Source organism: Talpa occidentalis, unplaced genomic scaffold (assembly GCF_014898055.3).
Source record: "Talpa occidentalis isolate TD23 unplaced genomic scaffold, MPIMG_talOcc4v2.1 talOcc4.14, whole genome shotgun sequence".
NCBI lineage: Eukaryota > Metazoa > Chordata > Mammalia > Eulipotyphla > Talpidae > Talpa > Talpa occidentalis.
Genome location: NW_023601433.1, coordinates 2,454,799 through 2,476,357, shown reverse-complemented (window position 1 = coordinate 2,476,357; position 21,559 = coordinate 2,454,799). Strand labels below are relative to the sequence as shown.

General features: G+C 63.1%; 2 protein-coding genes across 2 annotated transcripts in view; one reads left to right on the top strand and one right to left on the bottom strand.

Moving 5' to 3' along the window:
* The window catches only part of TICRR (TOPBP1 interacting checkpoint and replication regulator), a 31,666-nt gene extending 24,278 nt beyond the window's left edge, over positions 1 to 7,388 (top strand). The window contains exons 17-22 of the mRNA XM_037509995.2: positions 495 to 556; positions 1,560 to 1,691; positions 2,230 to 2,387; positions 3,518 to 5,657; positions 5,734 to 5,856; positions 6,311 to 7,388. Of these exons, the coding sequence (XP_037365892.1) occupies positions 495 to 556; positions 1,560 to 1,691; positions 2,230 to 2,387; positions 3,518 to 5,657; positions 5,734 to 5,856; positions 6,311 to 6,423 (2,728 nt within the window). The 3' untranslated portion in view covers positions 6,424 to 7,388. The remainder of the gene's footprint in view (positions 1 to 494; positions 557 to 1,559; positions 1,692 to 2,229; positions 2,388 to 3,517; positions 5,658 to 5,733; positions 5,857 to 6,310) is intronic.
* KIF7 (kinesin family member 7) lies at positions 6,182 to 21,152 on the bottom strand. Its single transcript, XM_037509996.1, is given in 20 exon segments — positions 6,182 to 7,636; positions 7,639 to 7,757; positions 7,928 to 8,077; positions 8,158 to 8,356; positions 8,994 to 9,200; positions 9,720 to 9,935; positions 10,746 to 10,922; positions 11,060 to 11,185; positions 11,529 to 11,726; positions 12,550 to 12,752; positions 13,848 to 13,979; positions 14,098 to 14,213; positions 14,526 to 14,653; positions 15,486 to 15,713; positions 16,184 to 16,300; positions 16,578 to 17,094; positions 17,184 to 17,577; positions 17,874 to 18,074; positions 18,990 to 19,330; positions 21,108 to 21,152. Coding segments are annotated over 19 exon segments (4,005 nt in total). The 5' UTR covers positions 19,318 to 19,330; positions 21,108 to 21,152; the 3' UTR covers positions 6,182 to 7,387.
* Between the last annotated feature and the right edge of the window lie 407 nt (positions 21,153 to 21,559).

The following is a 21,559-nucleotide window of genomic DNA, read 5'->3' as shown; positions in this document are numbered from 1 at the left end:
GTTTGTCCTCAGCTGCTGGTGCTCTACTGCTGGTGCTCCGGTCGTCAGCTTCTGAAGACCCAACCCAGGGAACTGGGGGCTCACTGGCCCCGTCTCTTTCCTGCCCCTGAGTTCCCCAACCAGTCTATCACTTATCTCCACTTCTAGTCTTAAGTATGTTGTCTCTATAATGCCCAGGATCTCTAGCTATTTGAATAGGAGCAGTGGGGGGACACTTGACCTTGTCAGGGCCCTGTCCTAATGTCATTTATGTACAGATGTTGCACTTGTGCAAGTTTCCCTACAGATAGCAAGAAATGAAGTTGTGGGGCAGAAGGTATACATGTTTTAGATGTGATCTTTAAAACTGCTTTCTTAAAAATCCCCCTAAGCATCCCACTGGATGTGAGTGCAGATGGGCACTGACAGCAGGGGTCCTGCCTGGGGGTGACAGGCTGTGTCCCGCACACAGCAGTGGTGATGGCAAGTAACCGTCCTGCTTGTTGTTCCTCAAGGTCCTCTGATCCGGGGCCTGAGATTGACGTGGTTGAAGAGTCCCCAGAAAAAGGAGACCATGGTATTACCAACATTTGTTTGTTTGGGGGGCTTGCACTTTTGTTTGTGGGTTTGTTTATTACAGTCTACCTAGTTTATAAAATTTTCCTTTATTTGTTTTGTCTCTCAAGATACTGATTTAGATATTTTACAGACACTTTGTCAGTTCTGGATCCATCGCGTCAATCAGTAAATACCTACGGGTGAATGGATGGTCTTAGAATGTGCTGAGAAATATTTTTACCAAAGAAATGGAATTTGGAGTGAGGGCTGTAACTGTCACATGACTCAAAGTGCTGTGGCTTTTTTTTTTTTTAAAGATTTATTTATTTATAAAAGAACTGGGGTACAGTCAGCGGTGAGGGAGGACCAGAGAATTCACCAGAGACAGAGTGGGGAGCAGAATAGGCAAAAAGACCAAAGACACTGCCAAGGGAAGCAGCAGGCGAGGCAGGAGAAGGCATGTGGGTTTCTTCCTGGCCAGCCAGGAATCAAACCCGCGTTGCAGAGGCTGTGGACAGCTTTAGAGCGCAGGCGGCGCTCAACCTGCTGCGCCAACGGGGAGGCCCAGCTTGGCTTTTTTAAAAAAGTATTTGGTGAAGAAAGGGTTTCTAAAAACTAGCTTTTTTTTACAATTGATTTTTATTGTTGAAAAATCAGAACATGTAGAGAGGTCAAAATTTTAATGCTTACTTGGGTGATCCTAACTTAGAGGTACTTTTAGCTTTAATAATACTCTCACCAGTGTTACTGCTATACAGATATGTATAGCATACACATGTGAAACCTGCAGTGTATGTTTTTTAAAATGAGACTTCTGAAGGTGACAGTCTGGTGAGCCAGTGTGTTTTGTATCTTGCTGGGGTCTAGAAAAAGGCCTCTTGACTCTGGACCCACACTCAGAAGTCTCAAGACCAACAGCTGTCCTGTCTCCGCCTGGGTGGTGCAGAGCCGTCATCCCTGCCGTGGGGAATCGTCAGCCTCATGCTCTCCCCTGACCACTGGCTCTGATTCCCTTTTTACAGAATTAGGTTTGAGACGAAGTCCTCGAATCAAGCAGTTGTCGTTCAGCAGGACAAATTCTGGTTCCTTCTATTCTGTGTCTCAGCCCAAGTCTCGAAGTGTGCAGAGAGTTCACTCATCCCAAGACAAGTCAGGTAACGTGGCGCGCCTGCTCCAGAAGTCCGCGCTGACTGGTGGGGAGTAATCTAGGAAGAGAAGGATAACATTCAACATTCTCTTTCTTGACATTAGAGAAGTGAAATCAGATTGTATTTTGAGGCTCATAATGGTGAACTAAAAAATTCATGGCCACCATTTTTGGAGTTATCCCTTTGGATTCCTCCAGCTGGTTGTCCACGTTGTCCTGAGAAGTAATTCGTTCAAGAAGTCACCTGTAACCTCCAGCTTGTGTTCAGAGACCCCAAACAGGTGTCCCAGGGAGAAGGTGATGCTTGTTTGTATCCCCTTTATAATTTTCCCCATCATTAGCTTGGATCATCTAGGAGTTTTTATTTATAGGTTTAAATTAAACTAATGTAATTGCTTATATTTCAAGAAGGTGGCAGTTACTGATGGGGTTTCTTTCCCAGTTGCTCTAAAAGTTCATCTTGTTTCTCATATGGACTATTTCATTGGTGTTGGGAGGGCAGGAATGGTGAAGAAATTAAGTGATGTCACTTTTTTGATTTGCAGAACAAAGAGAAAATTCTCCATTTCAAAGTATTCGGTCTCCCAAGAGGCTTTTTTTTGGGGCTGTGTCTGAGGTGATCAGTCCTTCAGAGAAGGGTTCAGCCCGAATTAAAAGGCCTTCACGAAACACGCCTGGGTCTGACAGACCTACAGCTTATCAGGTATAAAGTTTTTATAATATTTAAAATAGCATAGTCTTGGGGAGCATATCGAGAGACAAGGCCAAGGAAGTCCACTGAGTCTGTGAGGGGGGTCTGTAGGTGATAATCCTAGAGATTGGGGGCCACAGCAGGTGACCCAGGGGACTGGGTATACGGGGACTAGGGCGGCTGTCTGGCGGAGGCCACAGTGGGGGTAGGCTATGGGAGTGGTCCCATTCTCTTGTGGCTGCTCCTGATCTGTAGTGGGCCGTGGGCACACACGGGAGATGAGCGTGTAGCATGTCACCCGCCATTAGATTGCCCACTGCTCTAGCCGGGACCCATTGGAGTCGCCCTGACTGCTCCCTCTCCCCTGGCACCGCCAGTCAATCATTCCTGCCCATTTTAGGCCAAGTTGTGTCTTACAGAACATCGACCTTCCCTGTCCTGCCTTTCCTCTCAAATCCATCCTGCCCCAGAGATCTCTTTGGCCACATCACTTGCTTGGCGCTCATCCGTTAGAGCAGGATATTCTAAGTTTTCTTAAAATGGAGCCCTTGTGTTAAAAAATATTAATTTTTGGAAACCCAGTAAGCTGCTCTGAGGTTGGGGGAGGACATGGAGTTCTGGGAAGTCTGAAACTCAGCTCTGCAGGCCCGAGTTCAGGCTGCTCCCTGGACAGACAAGGGCCTCTGGGTCTGGTCCCTGCTGGCCTGCCTCAGCCAACTCTGCTGGGGCTTCTCAGCAGCACCAGGCTGTGTCCTGGCCTGCACACAGCTGCTGCTTTTCACTCTCATGCCTTTACTTAAAGTGTTTGCTGTGCCTGAAGTCCCTTGCCCCACGTTCCCACCTCTTGCCTTTACCTGCGGACACTCAGTCTTGAAGGTGTGGCTTGAGACTCCTCCCCAACCCCCAGCTGGGTGAGACAGGCAGCCCTCCCTCGGCTCCCACAATGCCCCTGCCTGGCCTATTGTACCGGCCCCACTATTACTATGTCTGTGTCCCACTGAGCACGAGTGCTGACTAGACTAGGTTGAGACGATAAATCAAAAGCACCCATTTGCCCTTCTAAGCATCGAGGGATGACAGAAACGCCCCCTAGAGAACACGGGTTATGATAATCCAGCACTGGAATGAGTTTTCCTTTACAGACGCCTAAGAAGACGTCCCGAAAATCTCCAGGCTCTTCTAAAGCAACACCAAGAAGGTTCCCTCGTCCACCACAGAGCCCGCTGTGCACCCCCGAGAGGCCGCAGAGACCCCCTGCAGAAGTGACACCTGCCAAGCAGGCCGGTTGTAAGGGGTCTTTGAGAGACTCCTCCCCGTGTGGCTGGGGTGCACCAACTCAGCCAAAAGTTACCCCTCAGAGCGGATGCTCCCTGGCAGGAGGAACTGCCTCTCCTCTGGAAAAGACGACACCAGGAACTCCCCATGGGCCAGGGGCTCGCCCGCTTGGCTGTCTGCAGAATCCTGTGTGGCCATCTTGCCCGAGCCCCAGTCCAGAAGGCACCTTGGGCCCGGCAGCCCCCTTTCTGTCAGCCGCTGCCACTCCCGTCAGATACGCCCTTAGAACGCCCCCGAGAGCAGCTACCTTGGGGGTGCAGGGACAAGCTGCCTGCACAGGCACACCTCTGAATCAAATGCACCCACATCCCCCTGTCCCCGGAGCTTCTCAGGCAGAGGAGCCAGCACAGACATGGGAGGACAAGAGTGTCCACACCCCAAAGGGACCAGGAGACACAACTCTGACTTCTTCCCCACCTGGCTCTCCAGAGAACCCTTCTTTGGGCGATGTTCCCTGGAGGAGTCCACACAGGGAGTCGGTAGCGCCTCCGGCCCCCGGAGACCTGGCTGGGAAAGGGCCCCACACAGCGGGCAGCGCAGCCCATTCGCTCTCCTGTCCTGCACCCTCAACTCCCCCCCGGATCTCCCAGAACCCTGACTCTGACAGTGTCCCTCCGCTGCCCCCATCTAAATGGGGGAAAAGGCCTCGAAGGGTGTGTAATCCCACGAGAAGGTTCCTGGAGCGCGCCTCAGAACCCGCTGCTGCTCCCGCGGTTGCTGTCACTGACGGCCCGGCTGCTGCCGGGGGCGCTCTAGAGGCCCTGGCGGAAGCCAGCCCCTCGCCTCAGCCTGCTCCGCAGAGGCCTGCTTCCTCTGGAGCCCGTTCTGGGAGCGGCTGGCCTGCATCCCCACCACCGCGGATTGCCGGTGACACGGAGCCACTCACGCTCCTGGACGAAGCCGAGCCCGGTGCCCACGATGGCATGGAAGGGAGTCTTTCGCCGGCGGAAGGCCAGGGGTCCAGCGTGGCAGCTGCCGAGAAGACTTATCTGTCCAGCCGGGGGCGTCCCCCCTCTCCTTCCACAGGGCCCAGCTCCCCACGGACCCCGTGCGGGGCCTCAGACAGAAGGTGGTGCCAGCCTGCCTCGCAGCCGGGGGGCTTGCCGGCCGCGGTGTCCAGAGCCCCCGCCAGCCCGCAGACCTACGCGGTGGAGCTGGAGATGCAGGCCTCCGGCCTCCCCAAGCTGCGGATTAAAAAAATTGACCCCAGCTCCACATCAGAAGCCGAGCCCCCAGGAAGCGGGGAGCACGCCGCGGGAGAGGAGAGCAGCCTCCCCGGCCCCAGCGCCCCCAGGGGCAGCAAGTTCTCCAGCAAACCTGAACCCACCTACCTGTCGCCCCCCTGCCTTCGGCCCTCGCACAGCACCCCCGGCAAAGGTGGGGGGCAGACCTACATCTGCCAGTGCTGTACCCCCACCCACTGCCCCACCAGTACCCCCTCACCCTTCCACACAGACATTGGGGTTCCCTGGACCCCATCTCCGAAGCACAGCGGCAAGACGCCCCCCGACCCCATCAAAGACTGGCCACGGAGAAAGAGGGCGGTGGGCTGCAGTGTCGGCGCCAACGCCGGGAGAGGCGAGGCCACCCTGGATTTTCCCGGGGGCATGTTGATGTTCCAGCCCGAGGGGAAGGAGCCCCACCTGGAGTTCAGCGTCACCAGGACTCCCCTCTTGGGGGATTTTGAGCTTGAGGGAGTGTGCCAGCTGCCAGAGCAGTCGCCTCCCTGGGAGGGGATGCCCAGGGTAGAGGAGGCCGCCTGGGGCCTGTTCGGGTTGGGGTCCAGGAAGAGACCCCTTTCTGCCAAGGAGGAAGCCGAGGGCCAGGCCAAGAGGGGGTGTGGTCCGCAGGGAGAGCTCCAGGAAGCCCGCAGGAGCGAGGACGGGCCCCAGGGTGCCAGCGCCTGGCAGCTGCCCACTGCAGGGGACGACGACGTGTTTGCTTCAGGTGGGTGCGCTGCCTCTGAGCACACCATGGGGGGGGGGTGCTGCGGGGCTGTGCTGACCGTGTGCCTTCCCCCCAGGTTGCACCCCGCCCCCCAGCTGCAGCGTGGGGAGTGGCCTTTCTGCCAGCGGGCTCCAGGCGCTGACCCAGTCTCCGCTGCTCCTCCAGGGGAAGGCGCCCGCCCGGCGCGGCGACGCCTCAGGTATTTGCGAGGGCCCCTGTGGCCTGGACAGACCTGCCCCGTGTGGACATGAGCTCCGAGGCTCCGCCCGGTGCCCAGGAGGGAGCACCACGGGCCGGCCCCAGGGAAACTCCATCCTGGGTCTGTGCACCCAGACACAAGCCGCTGGGTGCACCCACCTTGGCTTCCAGAAGGGGCAGGTGACGCGGCCTGCTGCTGACTCTGGGCCGAGGGGGCCTGAGCAGTGCTGCGCCTGCAGCTTGAGCGTGGGTGCGGCCCGTGGGCCTCCCTTCACACCAAACGCCACACCCCACAGATCTGTGCTGCCCCGGGGCTGGTGTTCCCGGGAGCACGTGATTGTGGGGCGCTGCACCCCGCCCCCGTAGGACGGCACCCACAGGCTGGGGACCCCCGCATGCATTTCTTTCTGCTCCACCCCAGCCGTCTCTGCAGGCCACTTGTCTGCTTTTTCTAGACGAGGATGCAGATATCTTCCCTCCTGTGGCAGAGGAGTCCCCCTTGAGCCGAGCCTTCTCCAGGCGGCGCCCCATCGCGAGGACTTACACACGCAAGAAGCTCATCAGCTAGCTGGGGGGATGCCGCCAGCCGAGCACAGCACTATGCGCTGCCCCAGGGGGGCTCCAGCCCTCCAGCCGGGCCCTGCTCTGCGTCATCGGCCAGGACTCTGATGGCTGCGGGAGCACTGAAGATGGAGGTGAAGTCAGCCAGGGCCCCGCGGACATGGAGAGATGGGGGCCTGGCCCCAAGGCTTGTTGACACATCAGCTTTCAGGACCCCCTGAAAGCCAACCTGTCGGGAGCTGGAGGTTGGGCTGCAGGTGGAGCCCACCCAGCCCTGCTGTGGGCGTGACCTGGGCAGGTAGGAGGGCAGAGACCACCCCAGGCAGCTTCCCACTGGCTGCCCTCAGGCGGGACCCCGGGACACGCTGTGCTCTTGGACTCCGCCCTGAGAAGCCAAAGCCTTTGTGGGCGACAGGAGCCATTTCTGTTGCAGCAATAAAGTCCCTCTGGCTCCCCGGCCTCAGGTGTGTTTCTGTTCAGCTGCGCCCTGGCGGCTGGCTGGAGGGGCCGGGTCTGGAGGCCGCGCTGCCCGGGCCGTGGGGGCCGTCTCCAGACCACCTCACCTGCCGTGTTCCCGAAGCCGACTCCTGCCTGCTGGTACAGCAAACCCAAGTGGACGCTCCATTTCTCCCTTTAGAGACTGTACTTGTTTATTATAAAATGGTTTTACAAAATCCTAAAAATATGTACTGCCCAGTTCCGCCGCGTGCAGAAGACATTTAGAGCCCAAGGCCGTTTCCTTTCCTGCTGCGCCCCAGACCTAGGGCACTGGACATGGCGCTAGCCTTCCCCCAGACCCAGGCCTGGGGCAGTCAAGTCCCCCAGTGAAGGGGGAGGGGTGCACTTTTTAAAAACCAGGTTTTGAGTCCAGCTCTTTAGGCCAATGGCCAGCTTGTCACTTGGTTGGGGTACAGATCTGTGGGTGCACCTCAGCAGGACTAGCCCCCCTCGAGGCTGCTGGGCCCCAGAGCCTACAGGGGGTTCTTCCTGACGTCAATCATGCTGGGGCTGACCCTGCGCACTTCCCTCCGGGGCTTGGCTGAGGGCCCGAAACCCCGGGACAGGCCCCCTTCACCCCCAGGAGGCGCCTGTCCTGCTGGGGGCTCAGCCACCTCCCACTGTCGGGGCTCCTCAGGGGCAGCCTGCTCCTCACCCCCCAGGCTGGAGCGCTTCCAGGTCACTGGCAAAGGTGCGCGGACCAAGTCCCGCATCTCTTCCCGGGGGTGCGGGGGCTGCCCTCAGTGATGGGGGGCTGCCAGAACAGTTCGGGGGCTGGGGGCAGCTCCTCCTCATTCCCAAGAGGGTGTCTGCTCTCCAGGCAGAGGGTCCGCTTCTCTCCACCTGTCACAGAAAGTACCAGCCTGGTCAGAGGGGGTGGCTCCCCTCCCCCTGCCCCGAAGCATGATCTGCCCAAAGCCTTGTGCGAAAAGCCCCCACCAGAGGTGTGGTCAGTGTGGCTTCGAAGTGGCCCCCAGAGAGGAACGAACCGGGTGACGGAAGGTGAACGTTACCCCGACTTGGGCCTGCGACCGTGCTCAGGCCGCCAAGCTTCTGCCTCAGCTCCTGGTTTATCCACACATGGCGGCCCAGCTCCTTCTCCAGGGCTTGAATCCTGGCCTCGTACTGCCTCCTGCTGTCCACGCCCCCCTCACCAACATGGTCTGGAGGAGAGAAGGGCAGGCAGTGATGAGGGGCGGCGGGGGGTGGGGGTGGGCGGGCAGGGCCTGCGGGGCTGCCTCACCTCGACTCTGCTGCAGCAGCAGCTGCATGTTCTGCTCGTGCCCCTTCTGCTGCAGGGTCAGCTGGCGGTCCATCTCCAGGCGCTGCCGCTCCAGGGCCACCTCCAGCCAGTATACCAGCCTCTGTTGCTCCTCCAGCTGCATCTCCAGCTCCGAGAAGGCCACCTGCTGCTGGTGCTGCTCCTCCCGCAGGGTCACCACCTGCCGCAGAACCGCCTGGCTCAGTCAGGCCCAGGCCCGGGAACCCCGGTCGCCCTCCGCCAGCACAGCCGGGACGTGGCAAGCTGGCCACCCCCACGCCGGGACAGAGGTCCCTGAGACATCAGGGTCTCAGCTCTCAACAGCTACATCCAAGTGATGGCCGCTGGCTCCCGAGGTGACTCAGACCTGCCCTCCTGCCAGCAGCCCTCCTGCTCGCACTGAGAAGGTTTAGCAGGGCTTCGGCTGTGGGATTCCACAAGGCCAGAGCTGCTCCCCATGCGCCTCTGGCTTTGAGCCAGGTAATTCCTGGCGGTGGGAACCCATCCTGTGCACTGTGGGCTGTTTAGCGGCGTCCCCGGCCCACCCCACCTTTGTGTTGATCGAAAGCACCCCCAGGCATGATCTGTCCCCTGTTAAGAGCCGCTGATCTCGGCCAGGACCACCTTGAAGGGGCAACCAGACCAGAGGGTAGGTGAGGAGACCGGTCTCGGTCCCACTAAGCAAAACTGGCTCTAAAGCAGAGTCCGAGGTGGCCCTGGACCGTTCCAGTTCTGCCCCCGCTGTCGGGAGGGTGGCCGCCAAACGCCTCCCCTGCACGCGTCCCAGAGAGGCCGCAGGGGGCTTGTGGGCGACCCACCTTGTCAAAGTACTTGCAGAGCAGAGCTCTGGTCTCCGAGGAGGAGAGGTAGCTGAGCTTGGCCATGAGGTTCATCTCGCACTGGGACAGCAAGGAGGCCGAGGCCCGCAGCACCCGCTGGCGGCTAGTGATGGCCTCGTTCTTGTACTCGATGGCCGCGTCCAGGGCCTCGATGGCCTCGTCCAGCTGGAACAGCGTCCGCTCCTCCTGCGAGGACACGGGCAGGGTGAGGGGGCGAGTCCCGCTCCCTGAGCCAGCGATTCTGGCACATGGAGAGGTGAGCACGCAGCTGCGGCCGAGCCATCAAGTGGCCCGGTCCTGAGTGTGCAGTCAGGCCGTCCAGAGGTGGCGGCCCCTCCTGGTGGGACAGGGACAGAGCCGGGCTCTACTCAGCTGCTCTCTGAAGCAGCCTGAGTGGTCACAGGACCCAGGAAGCTCAGAAACCCACATGAGGCCGGGCCACGGCGGAGCACGGGCACTGCACGCAAGCTCGGCTTGCCCCGGCTTTCCCTGCTGCTTGGGTCGGGCATGTGCACATGGCCACGAGGTACACGGTCTTGCCCCAATGGCTCCTGCCCAGGGAACCGAGATGCATGAGCCCAGGTCTGGCTGCAAGGCCCACCTTGTGTCCAGGACCAGGCCAGGGCTCTCGGCCCCACCCCGTCCAGGGCTGCAGCGAGGCCAGTGCCCGGAGCCAGGAGATGGGGCCAGGCAGGTGGCGCGTACCTCCGGGGACAGCAGGCTGCCCTGCCTCAGCTTGCCGTCGATCTCCAGCCGCTGCTTGAGCAGCGAGTCCTTCTCCTGCCGCAGGGTGTCAATCTCCCCACGGATCTGCTGCTGGGTCTGGGCGCTGCCCTGCCGCAGCTGCCCGCTCTTCTCGGACAGCTCCTTCTCCAGATGCTCCAGCCGGCTGGACACCCGCACGATGTCCTCATTGAGGGCCTGGGGCAGCACCGCTGGGGTCACACAAACAGCCAGCCCCGCAGTCGGGGGCTGAGGAGGCGCAGTCCTCTCTAGAATCCTGAAGCCGGCCTTCTTTCTGCAGAAGCTTCAGGGGTGGGGACGGACGGGCCTGCAGCTGCCAGGGAGGCCCCTAGAGGAGGCTGGTATGGCCGTTCACTGGGGTTTGCAGTGGGGATTATAGGACACAGGGCCTGAGGCCCTCTGGGAGCCTGGTGTGGGAGGCCATGAGGGTGCTCAAGGCCAGGGGGCACCATGGCTCAGACCCCGAAGCTCCTGGACTTCTAGAGCGAGGTTCTACCCAAGCACCACTCCTGCAGCGGGCTCGGGTCCACGTGTGGCCTGCCCCTCTAATCCTGAGAGCAATGTGGAATTCCACCTCATGGGAGGAACGTGGCTCGGAGCCTCCTGCTCCAGAGAGAACAGCAACACTGCGGGCAGCGAGGGGCAGTGGTGTGCCGCTGGGGGCAGGTGGGGGGCACTCTGGCCAGGCACCTCCCCCCTTGTTCCTCGCTCACCCTCCCAGAGCAGGGGTCTAATGAGGCAAAATGGATAATGGGATGGGAACTTGAGGAGGTTCAAGCCACACATTGGAACCGCATCGTGACCCCTAAGGTCATGAAAGACACAGACTCACTGTACCTGGCCGGGACATCGCCCAGAAGAGCCTCGCCTGTCGGCCCTCCCCAGGCAAGAGCTCACCTGGCAGGGGTATCGCCTCACGGGACCTCACTTGGAAGACCTCACCTGATGGGATGCCACCTGGCCAGGCCTCACCTGGCCGGACCTCACCTGGCTGGACCGCAGGCGCTTGCTCTCCAGCCCCGTCTTCTCCTGCATCAGGGCCTCCTTCTTGGCCAGGATGGCCTCCCGCTTGTGCAGCTCCACCCCCAGCTCCTCCAGTGCCCGCCGCTGCTGCAGGACCTTCTCCATCTCCTGGTCCAGCCACTTCTTCTGCTCCTCGATCTTCTGTGGGATAGCAGCAGGGCGGGGGGTACTCAGCTTCTCACCTCTGACCACTAGGCCCCCCAGCTCAGATGGGGGGAAGTGTGCCCACCAGCTGATGCCCGGGGGCCCGGCCAGGCCATGGGGGCTCCCACTCGCACCTGCTGCTGCTCCAGGCTGACCACCGAGCCGTTGCTGCCGCTGCGCCGCTTCCTCTGGAAGGCTGCGATCTCCTCCGTCTTGATCTTCAAGATCTTCTGCTGCTGCTCGTGCTTCAGTTCCAGCTCCTGGGAACACACCAGCGAGAGACTCTGGGTGCAGGGCCTGGTGCGGGGCCAGCGCCTGCCCCAGCACCCCATCTCTCCCCCTGGGGGCCACAGACAGAGGCCAAGCCTTCCCAGCTCCCCACTGCAGTCCCCTTGGCGCCGGCCCTCATTGCCCTCTCACCCCAGCCTTGACTTTCCCGTGACTGCCCCCTTCCTGGTGGCAAAGACCACCGGGACCCCCTTGCTGACTAAGGCCATGAGGCGGGGAGCCGTGAGACCGGGCGCCACCTCCCTGGCTCCCGGGCAGGCCCCAGCCCAAGCCCTGCCTGATGCTGGGCCGGGCCCCTGGCAGCCAAGCGCAGACCTTGACACGGTGCTGCCGCTTGCTCATCTCCGCCTCCAGGCGCCGCTTCTGCTCCGTCTCCTCACGTAGCCGCCGCTGCAGCTGCCCCTGCTGCTGCCGCATGAGCTGCACGTTCCTCTCCAGCTCCTGCAGCCGCTTCTTGCTCTGTGCCGACAGCGACGCCAGCCGCTCCGTGGCCTGCTTCTTCTCCCGCAGCACCTGGGCCGACACAGCCTCTGCTGGCACCGCAGCCTGGCGCCGAGCACGCAGCAAGGGCCGGCGGGACCAACGGTGCGTGCCAGGGGCCCGGGAAGAAGGGAGCCCGCACAGGTGGGGCGGCGCCCACAGGCACCTGGGGGGGCGGGCTGGGTCCCGAGGGCTCCGTGGCCTGCAGTGAGATGACTCTCCCCCCACCCTGAAGATCAGGAAACGGAGGCACAGAGGGCAGGGACCTGGCCGAGGACACACGCGGTGAGGAGTGGGGCCGGGACGCAAACCCAAGCAGGCAGGCGCCACAGCCTGAGCTCAGACCCCGGCCTGGGAGAGGCGGGCTGCGTGACGGGAGTCCGCGGCCAGGCAGGCGGAAGGGGCAGCTCGGAGGTGAAAGTAGGGTGGACGGATGGCGCACGGGTCAGTGTCAGGGACGAGGAAGACAGGGAGCGGACAGGCGCACGGATGCGGTTATGCGCGTCCACTGGGGAGAGGACACGCGGGCAGGCCGACAGGGAGGGGCGGGCGGGTGGAGGGAAGAGAGGGCTGCATAAGGGAGGGGTGATTCTCTGTGGGGGCCCAACCCCCACCCTCTCCTTGGTCCCCTGGATGGTCTTGGGCAGAACCTGCCGCGGCCGTGTCAAAGCTGAGCTGATCCCAGCACTGCCCAGGAGGCCTCGTCCGAGGCCAGGAGGCATCTGCACCACCGGCCAGGGGCTGGGTGCAAGGCCTGGGTACCCACAGGATGCACAGCAAGCCTAGTTCCTCGGCCTGTGCGCCTGATCCTAGGGACCCCACCAGAGCTGCCACCCATCGGGGCCCCAACACTGACCTGTACCTGGCTCTGGGCCGCGGCCACCCTCTTGCGGAACTCCTGGAGCTGGGACCGCTCTCCAGCATCCTGGGGCTCCCTGCCCTCCAGCTCCCGCAGCTGCCGCTGCCCCTCGCTCAGCTCGGCCCGCACCCGCTCGGCCTCCCGCTCCAGCTCCCGGATGCGCTGGCTGTGCTGGCGGTTCAGCGCCTGGGCCGCCTTCCCTGGAGGAGAGGGGTTGAGTCGACACGTCGGCCCCTCCCCCAAGAGGACCCTCTTTGGGCCACTGGATGGCTTTGGAGACCTTTGTCACCATGGACACCTGCCCTCTCGGCCTTGCCAAGGCTGAGCGCCACCGGCTCCTCCAGCCGCTTAACACTGTCTTGGCTCAGTCTCCAGAGGAGCTCGTGCCCAGCGGTGACCCAGGGGCGCGTCACCTGACGTGTGTGAACAGAGGCCAAGCCTGCATGCTCTAAGCCTCGAGAAGTACCTTCTACTCACAGGCAAGCCCAGAACACTCTGGAACATTCTGCAGGATGGCTGTGAAGGTGGGAGAGGGAGTGAGGCCAGGCCGGGAGGTGGCAAACAGGCAATGCGGGACACGTCTGGAGCCCGATTCACCCCCAGGACGGGGCTCAGCACCCAGGGCTACTGGCATTCGGCCTGGGAAGAAGTCACCGCGGGCCACATGCAAAGTGCGGGGGAGGACGTGATGTCTGGGACCTGCTCCAGAATGTTCCAGCAACAAAAAGCCATGAGACAGAGGAGGGGACATCTCGGGGCTGTTCACTGGCAGACAGCGGCTCTGAGGGGCCTGCGCTCACCTGGCCTGTCACAGGGACACTCTCAGAGCACTGCGTGGGACCTTCACAACTACTCAAAGACGGGGTCACTGGTCACCGTCTGGGCACACCCCTGGCCCCGACATAGGAACCGCGTCACTGGGAGCAGGTTTCACACAGTTTGGGGGCACTGAGTCTTGGTCACACCCCTGAGTGTTCTCCAGGACCAAGGCAGTGTGTCCAAGAGGGGCGTGGCACCGGCAGGCACTTGGGTGTGCTAAGAGGAGGAGGAAGCGGAGGAAGGAGTGTCTCCTGGAGCCTTTCTAAGCACTGGAGGTAACACCCTTCATTCTCACAGCAGCCCTACAAAACAGGGGCACTCGCGCTCCCCACTCAGGAGATGAGGAAACTGGGGCACCTACAGGTTTCCCTCTTGCTCAAGGTCACACAGATGGAAGAGGCTGAGCTGGGTATGAAACCAAGGGCCTCCGACCCGGCCCCCACCGCCCTCATGTGGGAGGCCCGGAACGCCCTCACCTGTGCGCACCAGCTCCCCAATGAGCTCCTCCTTCATGCGGATGTTGATGGCCAGCTCCCGGATCTTCTGCTGGGCTTGGGCCAGCCGCCACTCGGAGGCCGTGGCTACAGGGGCCTGGCTCCCCCTGACTGCTGGAACAGGCTGACTGTCAGGCCACCACCCCAAATGACGAGGGAGGCAGGGCAGGGGCACAGCTGGGCAGGGGCACATGTTGGGGAGAGCTCGGCCCTCTGTGTCCCTTCCACTCACCTCTGGGCGCCGGGATGGCAGCATCCAACTCCTCAAGGCAGAGCTCAGTGCCCTTCAGGTCAGGGGGGCTCCGTGGGTGAGCCCCCACTCTGTGCTTCCACTTGCTGATCCCATTTCTGGAGGAAGAATCGGGAGTCTGTGTTCCCCACCCTGACACCTCTCAGTCCAGAGGGCGGGAGAGAGACCACCAGCTTTGCCTCCTGAGGGTGGGGTGGCACCTCAAGTGCTGATCTGGTAGGCCTCTGAGGTCAGGGGCCCCGCTTTGGGGGCACAGGGCTGCTGGGGACACAGTGATCACCCTGGCTGAGGACCAGGAGGCCTAGGCCCACCAGCTGGGAACGCTTGGCTCAGGGCACCCAACGCCCATCCTGCTCTCCAGGGCCAGTGGGGTGCTGGTCCTGGTGAGGGGAGCAGTGGGTGCCCCTCACCTGCGCAAGTGCAAGGCTCGCGGGGGCTCCTCCTCCTCCTCCTCTTCTGATGCAGCTGAGGACCCGCTTTCCAGCCTGTCTCCCTCCGCCAGCAGCACGGCTCCAGCCTCCTCACCATTTGCCACCTGCTAGGGGCATGTCGGTGTCTCAGGACAGCAAAGCCTCGGGGCCCTCTCCTTGCCTCGCAACCCCTCAGTCCCCGCGCCTCCAAGGTCTGGACTCAGGACACCCGTGGGGGCTGCTCCAAACTCAGGTTGGAACAAGCGCTTCCTCTGCCCTCCCTGCCCTCCCTGCTCTGGCTTCCTCTGCCCTCCCTGCCCTCCCCTGCTCTGGCTCCCCCTGCCCTCCCTGCCCACCCTGTTCTGGCTCCCTCTGCCCTCCCTGCCCTCCCCCTGCTCTGGCTCTCCTACCACCTGCTACCCCTCAGGGGACAACCTGCCCATTCTGTGTACAGGGCTCAGCTGCGCCCAGTCTTGTCTTGCCAGCACTGCCCTGCCAGCGTGTGGGTGCACAGCAGACCTCTGCCAAAGCCAAGTCTGCCCACCCGTCAGTCCCCTAGGATCGGAGCACAGGGGACCAGGGTGCCCGGGGAGATGCAGGAGCAGCCTCTGCCCAGAGGTCCACGTGACAGAATTAACAGCAGGCGGCCAGGCCCGGGGAAGGTTAGGGCTCCCAGGAAAGGACCTTGCAAAGAGAGGTGTTCAGGGACGGGGGACGCCCAGAGGTGGTGAGCTCACCCGCTCTCGAGGCGGCGAAACCCATGCAGCATGGGAAGCCAGGGACCATCCACACCCCCTCCGTACCCTCCGCACTGTGAGCAGTCTCCAGCTAGCCCGGGGTGCCGATGGCACCAGACCCTCTGAGGGGCCCTGTGGAGTCCCCCACCTCTCCACCCTTCCTCTAGGGACACCAAAAGGGGGCACCTCTCCCAGCAGACACCCAGCCTCGTCGCCTCCTCACCTCTCCCCAGTTCTCAGGGCCAGCTTCATCTCCAGAGAGGCAGACCGAAGGCACCATGCCCAACACGTGGGCCTGGGCACTCCCTGAGGGGGCTGTGTGGGGCCGGGGCATGAAGGACCCAGGAGGCAGGCCCTGCAGGAGCCCGGAGGCCCCCCAGCCAGGCTGTACCAGCTCCAGCCGCAGCCGGAGCTCTGCCATCTCCTCCTGCTGCTCACGCAGCCGATCACTCTGGAAAACATGAGCATGCGCTGAGGGGCAGCACTCACAGGCAGCGTGCAGGGGACCCAAGGACAGGGCTGAGGCCACCCTGGCCTCTTTAGGCCAAAACTGGGGGGTGGGGTGGGGGCCAGTGCTCTCCCCCAGTGCAGCACTAGTTCAGGTTCTCTCCACCCCACCCTGAGCCCCCTCCCCCCCCCCGTGCCCCTCCATGCCCCTCCTCCCATCCATGCCAACCACTGGCCTAGGGGGCACCAGGAGGGGTGCTGACCCAGTTATCTTGGGACAAGACAAAAAGGTTCTGGATCCAGAATCCGTCCTGCTGTCCCTCTGGTCCCCTCTCCCCACCATACTCATGACCTTCCCCAGTGCCCCCCTGTGCCAGGTGTGCCTGCACCACCCCATCTATACGCCCCTGCCGGGTCCCCCCTCACTTCCTCACCCTGGGAGACCTCACCTCCTCGGGAAGGGGGCAGCCCCACCTGCAGTTTGTACTGCTCCATGGCGTCCTCCAGCGCGGCCAGAAAGTCTCGGTTCTCCTCCTCCAGGCGGGCCACCTGGCTCTGCAGAGCCAGCAGCTGCAGTGCCCCTTCCTCTTCCTACGGGGCGGGAGAAGGGCTTCAGGGGCAGACAGGCCTCTCCGTCCCTGGACACCTGGTCCTCTCTGCCCTGCCAGGGGTTCCCCTAACTTGGTCTGCAGAAAGACCCTGCGGCTGGCCCGCGAGACGCCCTCGGTCACCAGCAGAGGTGACCCTGAATCCCGAGTGCGCTCGGTTGACGGGCAGGGAAGGGCACAGCCGTCCGGCTGAAAACCTCCTCCCGCCCCCTGGGCGCGCCCCCTCCCCAGGGCCCCCAGCGCCGCCCGCCCTCGGCCACCTGCCGCACGCCGGGGCCCCGCGTGGCCTGCTCCTCGGCGGAGGCGCTCTCGATGCCGCTGTCGGGCCCGGAGGCGGAGCTCAGGGCGCTGCGCTCGCCCTCGACGGCGCACAGCCAGTCGCGCACCTTGCGGGCCGCGGCGCCGGGCAGCCCGGGCTGGGCCTGCAGCTCGCGCAGGAGGCTGTAGGCCGCGTCCGTGCGGGCCCGGTAGCGCGCGCACTCGGCGCCCAGGCGGGCGGCGGCCGAGGCGGCGGCGGCGGGGCCCGGGGCGCGGCGGCCGCGGTGGATGATGCGCGTCTCCGAGCGGTGCCGCGGCGGCCCCCGCGCGCCCGGCGCCGCCGCCTCGGGCGCCGGCTCGGCCTCGGGCCGCCAGTTGACCGAGGCGCGGTTGCGGATGTTCTGGGCGCGGCTGGCGTAGTTGAGGGTGTTGAGGGTCTCGTCGAAGTCGGAGGCGGAGGGGCTGACGCAGGCGATCATCACCGTCTTGGCGTTGCCGCCCAGCGAGTCTTTGAGGATCCTGCGGGCGGGCGGGCGCGCGGGCGGGGCGTCACCCCGGGAGCGCGTGGGGACCGAGGGGCCTCCCGCTCCCCCGGCCGGGGCGCTCACCGGGTGATCTTGGAGTCGCGGTAGGGGATGTGGCCGCCGCGGCGCTGCGGGTCGCCCAGGGCGCTGATGACGTTGCCGAGCGCCAGGAGGCTGCCGTTGATCTGGATGCTCTCCTTCAGCCGCTCGCCCGTGCTGCCCGTCTTGAGCACCCGCTCCGAGCCCGCCAGGTCCACGAAGTGGAACTTGGACACGAGCAGCTGGCCGGGCGCGGGCCGGGGCAGGCGGCTGGGGGCGCGGCCGCGCTGCTCCAGGGTCACGGTGAAGACGGTGTGCGAGCGGCTGGACAGGCGGTTGAGGTGCGTGGCGCCCGTGTGCCGGGCGGCGTTCCCCATCTCCAGGAGGCTCAGCACCTCGTCCAGGCCCTCCACGTCCACCTCCTTCACCCCACACAGCACTGCGGGCACAGAGGGCCGGGGCAGGGGGGCACCACGGGCCTCAATGGCTTCTCCTAACTCAGGGGCCCACCCCAGGCCCAGGGGACCTGCCCACCCTAGTTGGGGCTTGAGGGCATGCAGCCCCGCCCCTGCCCCACCTCAGTGCCTCTCACTCAGGCGCCTACTGAGCTCAGTGAGGACTGGAAACCAAAGCAGTTAGGAAGCCACCCCCTCAAGTGAGCCACCCCAGCTAGCAGGCAAACCTCCTCCCACCAGGCGCACCCCTCCTCCAGCCAGCGGAGGGTCACATCCTCACCGACATTGCCTCGCTCATCTTCCCGAAGCTGGATGTCCCGGCTGGCGGTCCCCACCTCCAGCAGGTCTCTGAACTCCTCCTTGTACACTTCCAGGTAGGACACGTGCACCAGACAGTCCAGCAGGTCGTTCTCATCGATGAGCTTGAAGGCCTCCGCCATGGCCCGCGGGATGATGCCCTGCTCATCCTCGTGCAGGGAGGCTGGGGAGACACCGCCGGGCCTCCTGCCACTGTGCCTTCAGCTGCACATGGCCCGAGGCCCTTGCCCACAGCTGAGGATCGGTCTCCAGCAGGAAGGCAGCAGCAGGGGCTACAATGGGCTGGGCAGCCTGAACCAGGCCAGGTGCTGGGTGGTCAGGCAAGTTATATGACTTCAGAGTTGGAGGCAACCTCTGCGGTTCCACCAGCACCTTTCACAATGTCAGTATCTCCTTCACCACATTCCTGCCAGATGGCCGGATCTGGGACCTCCAGTTTGGGACCTCCCAGGCTTATTGCAAGCAGGTAACCAGAGGTTGTTCTCATAACTTCAAAACAATACAAACATCCTCACATCCAGCAGACCTGGGTCAGTAAATTACCTTATATTTCCAGTGGAATCCCAGGCAGCCATTAAAAAATTTAATTGAAGAATATTTAACGAGACAGAAAAACGTTTGTGATAAATTAAGAAAATAAAACAGGGTAGAAAAGAGTGGGTGCAATATGATCCCATTTTTTAAAGTATGATTTTCACTGAGAAAGAAATGCTAACAGGGCATGATTTCTAAAAGGCAGCTACCAAATAAGTTTTACTCTGCACGTGACCTGCCATATTTTCCTATTTTCCTATGACCAACAGGTATCTTTCCGAACTTCTAAGCAAACACTGTGTGTTCCTTAAGAGGGGCAACTCTCCCCAAACTACTCCAGGCTGCCCCCTGCCATGTGGTAAAGCAGCTCCTATCCCGACCACTCCAACCAGAACCCTGATTCCTGACCCCCCCACAGCCAGCCTGGCAACCCCCAAAGAGGAAGCAACTTCCACACCTGCTCTCCCAGCCGCAGCAAGAGGGCAGGGCCAGCGATTCCAGAGCCACACACACTCAAGAGGGCACAGGGCCATGGGTCACTCACCGACACTGGCCTCGCCCATGGTGTAGGTCTTTCCGGAGCCGGTCTGACCGTAGGCAAAGACGGTGGCATTGAACCCCTCAAAGAAAGCCTCCAGGAGGGGCTGCACACAGGCCTGGTACGCAGCCTCCTGCCCGGCGTCCTCGTCCAGCACCACGTGGAAGCCAAAGTGGCGGTCTCGGCCCAGGGTGACCCGGCCGTGCCCGGGCTCCACCCTCAGGCAGCTCTGGTGCCCGTGTAGCAGCTCCTTGGGCAGCAGCGGGCGGACTCGCAGGGCCACCCTCACCGGGGCTTCCTCGACCTCCGGCAGCTTCTGGGCCTCCAGCCCCATGTTGAGGGAGCGCCTTGCGGAGAGAGGAAGAGGCTTCTTCTATCAGGCCCCGACTTGCCCTCAGTCCCAACTTGGGAAGGATGGAGGGGAGGGTGGTCACAGCTCAGGCCAGGCCTGTGCCCACCCTGGTGCCCAAAGCTGTAGGGGCTGTGATGGATGCAGCCCTAACTCCACCTGATACCCAGGGTGTCAGAGTTGCGGCTGCACCCTCTCCCTGGGTCCCGCCTCCCAGGACTCCTTCCCACACCCCATCAGGCTTTCTAGGTCTGGCTTGTCACATCACCCCCACCCCACCTTCTTTTTTTTTTTTTTTTTTTTTTTTAAAGATTTATTTTTTATTTATTTATACAAGCATTGGGTACAGTCAGAAGCGCGGGAGGGCGAGAGAATTCACCAGAGCCAGAGCGGGGAGCAGAGCAGGCAGAAGGACCGAAGGACACTGCTGAGGGGAGCAGCGGGCGGCAGGAGAGGTCTGCGCGCCATGTGGGACCCTCCTCCCGTGGCCGGGGAGCAGCCGGGGATCGAACCAGCGCCGCAGAGGCTGCGGGCAGCCCCGCAACCCAGCACTCAACCGCTGCGCCACCGGGGAGGCCCCACCCCACCTTCTTTACCCCACAGTCAACCTCCACCGCCAGATCCACCTCCTTGGCATTTCTCAGGGGCACATGCACTCCCTGCCTATTGCCCAGGCCCTGTCCTTACACCTGGATAGGGTGATACCTACAGCTGCCTGGGTCAGTCTTCCTGCTCCAACCCCCCATTCCCCCACCAGCCAGGGACATCTTTCAGAAGGGGGCGCGATCATGCTATTCCTCTGTAACCTTCCCCTAAAGGAGGTTCCCTCTGCCTTGGGGACTGGCTGCCTTGACAACCCACCTCCCATGCACCACCTTTCCTTAAGCCACCCCACCTTCTAGAGGGAGCCAGGGAAGCCCCTGAGCACCGTGTCCCCCCACCCCTCACATCCACTCGGCCATCATTAGTCCCTGGGGGAGCTGATGACCCCCCTCCGGACTGGAAGCTGAGGGCCAGCCCTCCTTGCCCCTTCCTGCTGGGACCCCATGCTCAGCAGCTGCCCAACAAAGAGCCATGCTTAAACCTCATCAAGGAACCTTCCTGGCGCCCATGCTCCCTCCGCCGGTGGCAGTCCTCGCTGCCCGCTGCCCACCCCCCTTTATTCTCATTACTTTAGATCTCTTGGCACGTGTAACGGTTCGTGCGCTCAGTGGTTTGTTGAATCGTCCAGTACCTGCTGGGCGCGGCCCTGGGGACCCAGTAACTCGGCCGCGCGACACCGCGGGCGCCTCGGCGCACCCCTCTCCCTGAGGCTGGTGGAGCCGGGGTGTGGGCGGGGGGGGGTCCCCGTTTCCCCGCACTGCTGCCCGGGGAGCCGGGCTCCGAGCCCCCGAGACGCCCGCGCCCCCACACCCGCGCTCGAGTTAGGGGAAGGGTCGTGGGGCGGCGGGCAGGGGACGGGAGTTCCGGAAAGTTTGCAGAAGCGGCCACGGCGGGCCCGGATCCCCGCAGCGCCCGCGCCCGCTCCTCCAGGCCAGGCCCGGGGTGCCGGGCTCGGGCCCCGACTTGGGGGAGGGGGTCGCGCCCGCCCGGGAGGGGCCTGCGGGGCTGGAGCAAGGACCGAGGCTCCTCGCGCCGGGCAGGGCTCCCCCGGGGTGCGGGCTCCGGGGCCACCCGCGCAGGCCGGGCGGGCAGGGGCGAGCGCGCCCCCCCCGCCAGCCCGGCCCGCGCCCGCCCCCGCCCCCGCCCGCTCCCGGCCCCCGGCCCGCACCCACCTGCCGGGCCGTCGGCGCCGTCCCCCAGCCCCGCAGCCAGGTTCCCAGCCCCAGCGCGGCGCGCTCGGATGCCGTCACCGGGACCCCCGCCCCTCGCCGCCCGCCCCTCGCCCGCAACTCCGCCCGCCCGGCGCTCGGGGGCGGGGGCGCGGGAGCCGGGCGGCGCCGCGGAGTCTGTCCGCAGACGGGGCGGGGCCTCGAGGGCCGGGGCGGGGCCTCGAGGGGCGGGGCCTGGGCGGGGCCTGGGCGGGGGGCGGGCGGGCCACGGCCCTGGTTCGCGCTGCCCGCCCTCTGATCCCAGCGAATTCTGGGGAACTCCGGGGCCGGCGAGGCCGGCCGGATGCTCTGAACTGGAGAAGCCTGCCTGCCCTCTCGGGGCTCACTATGGCAAGTGGCAGCAACTGAGAAACGACCACTAAGAGGCTTTTCCCCCCCGCGAGGGGTCGGTGACT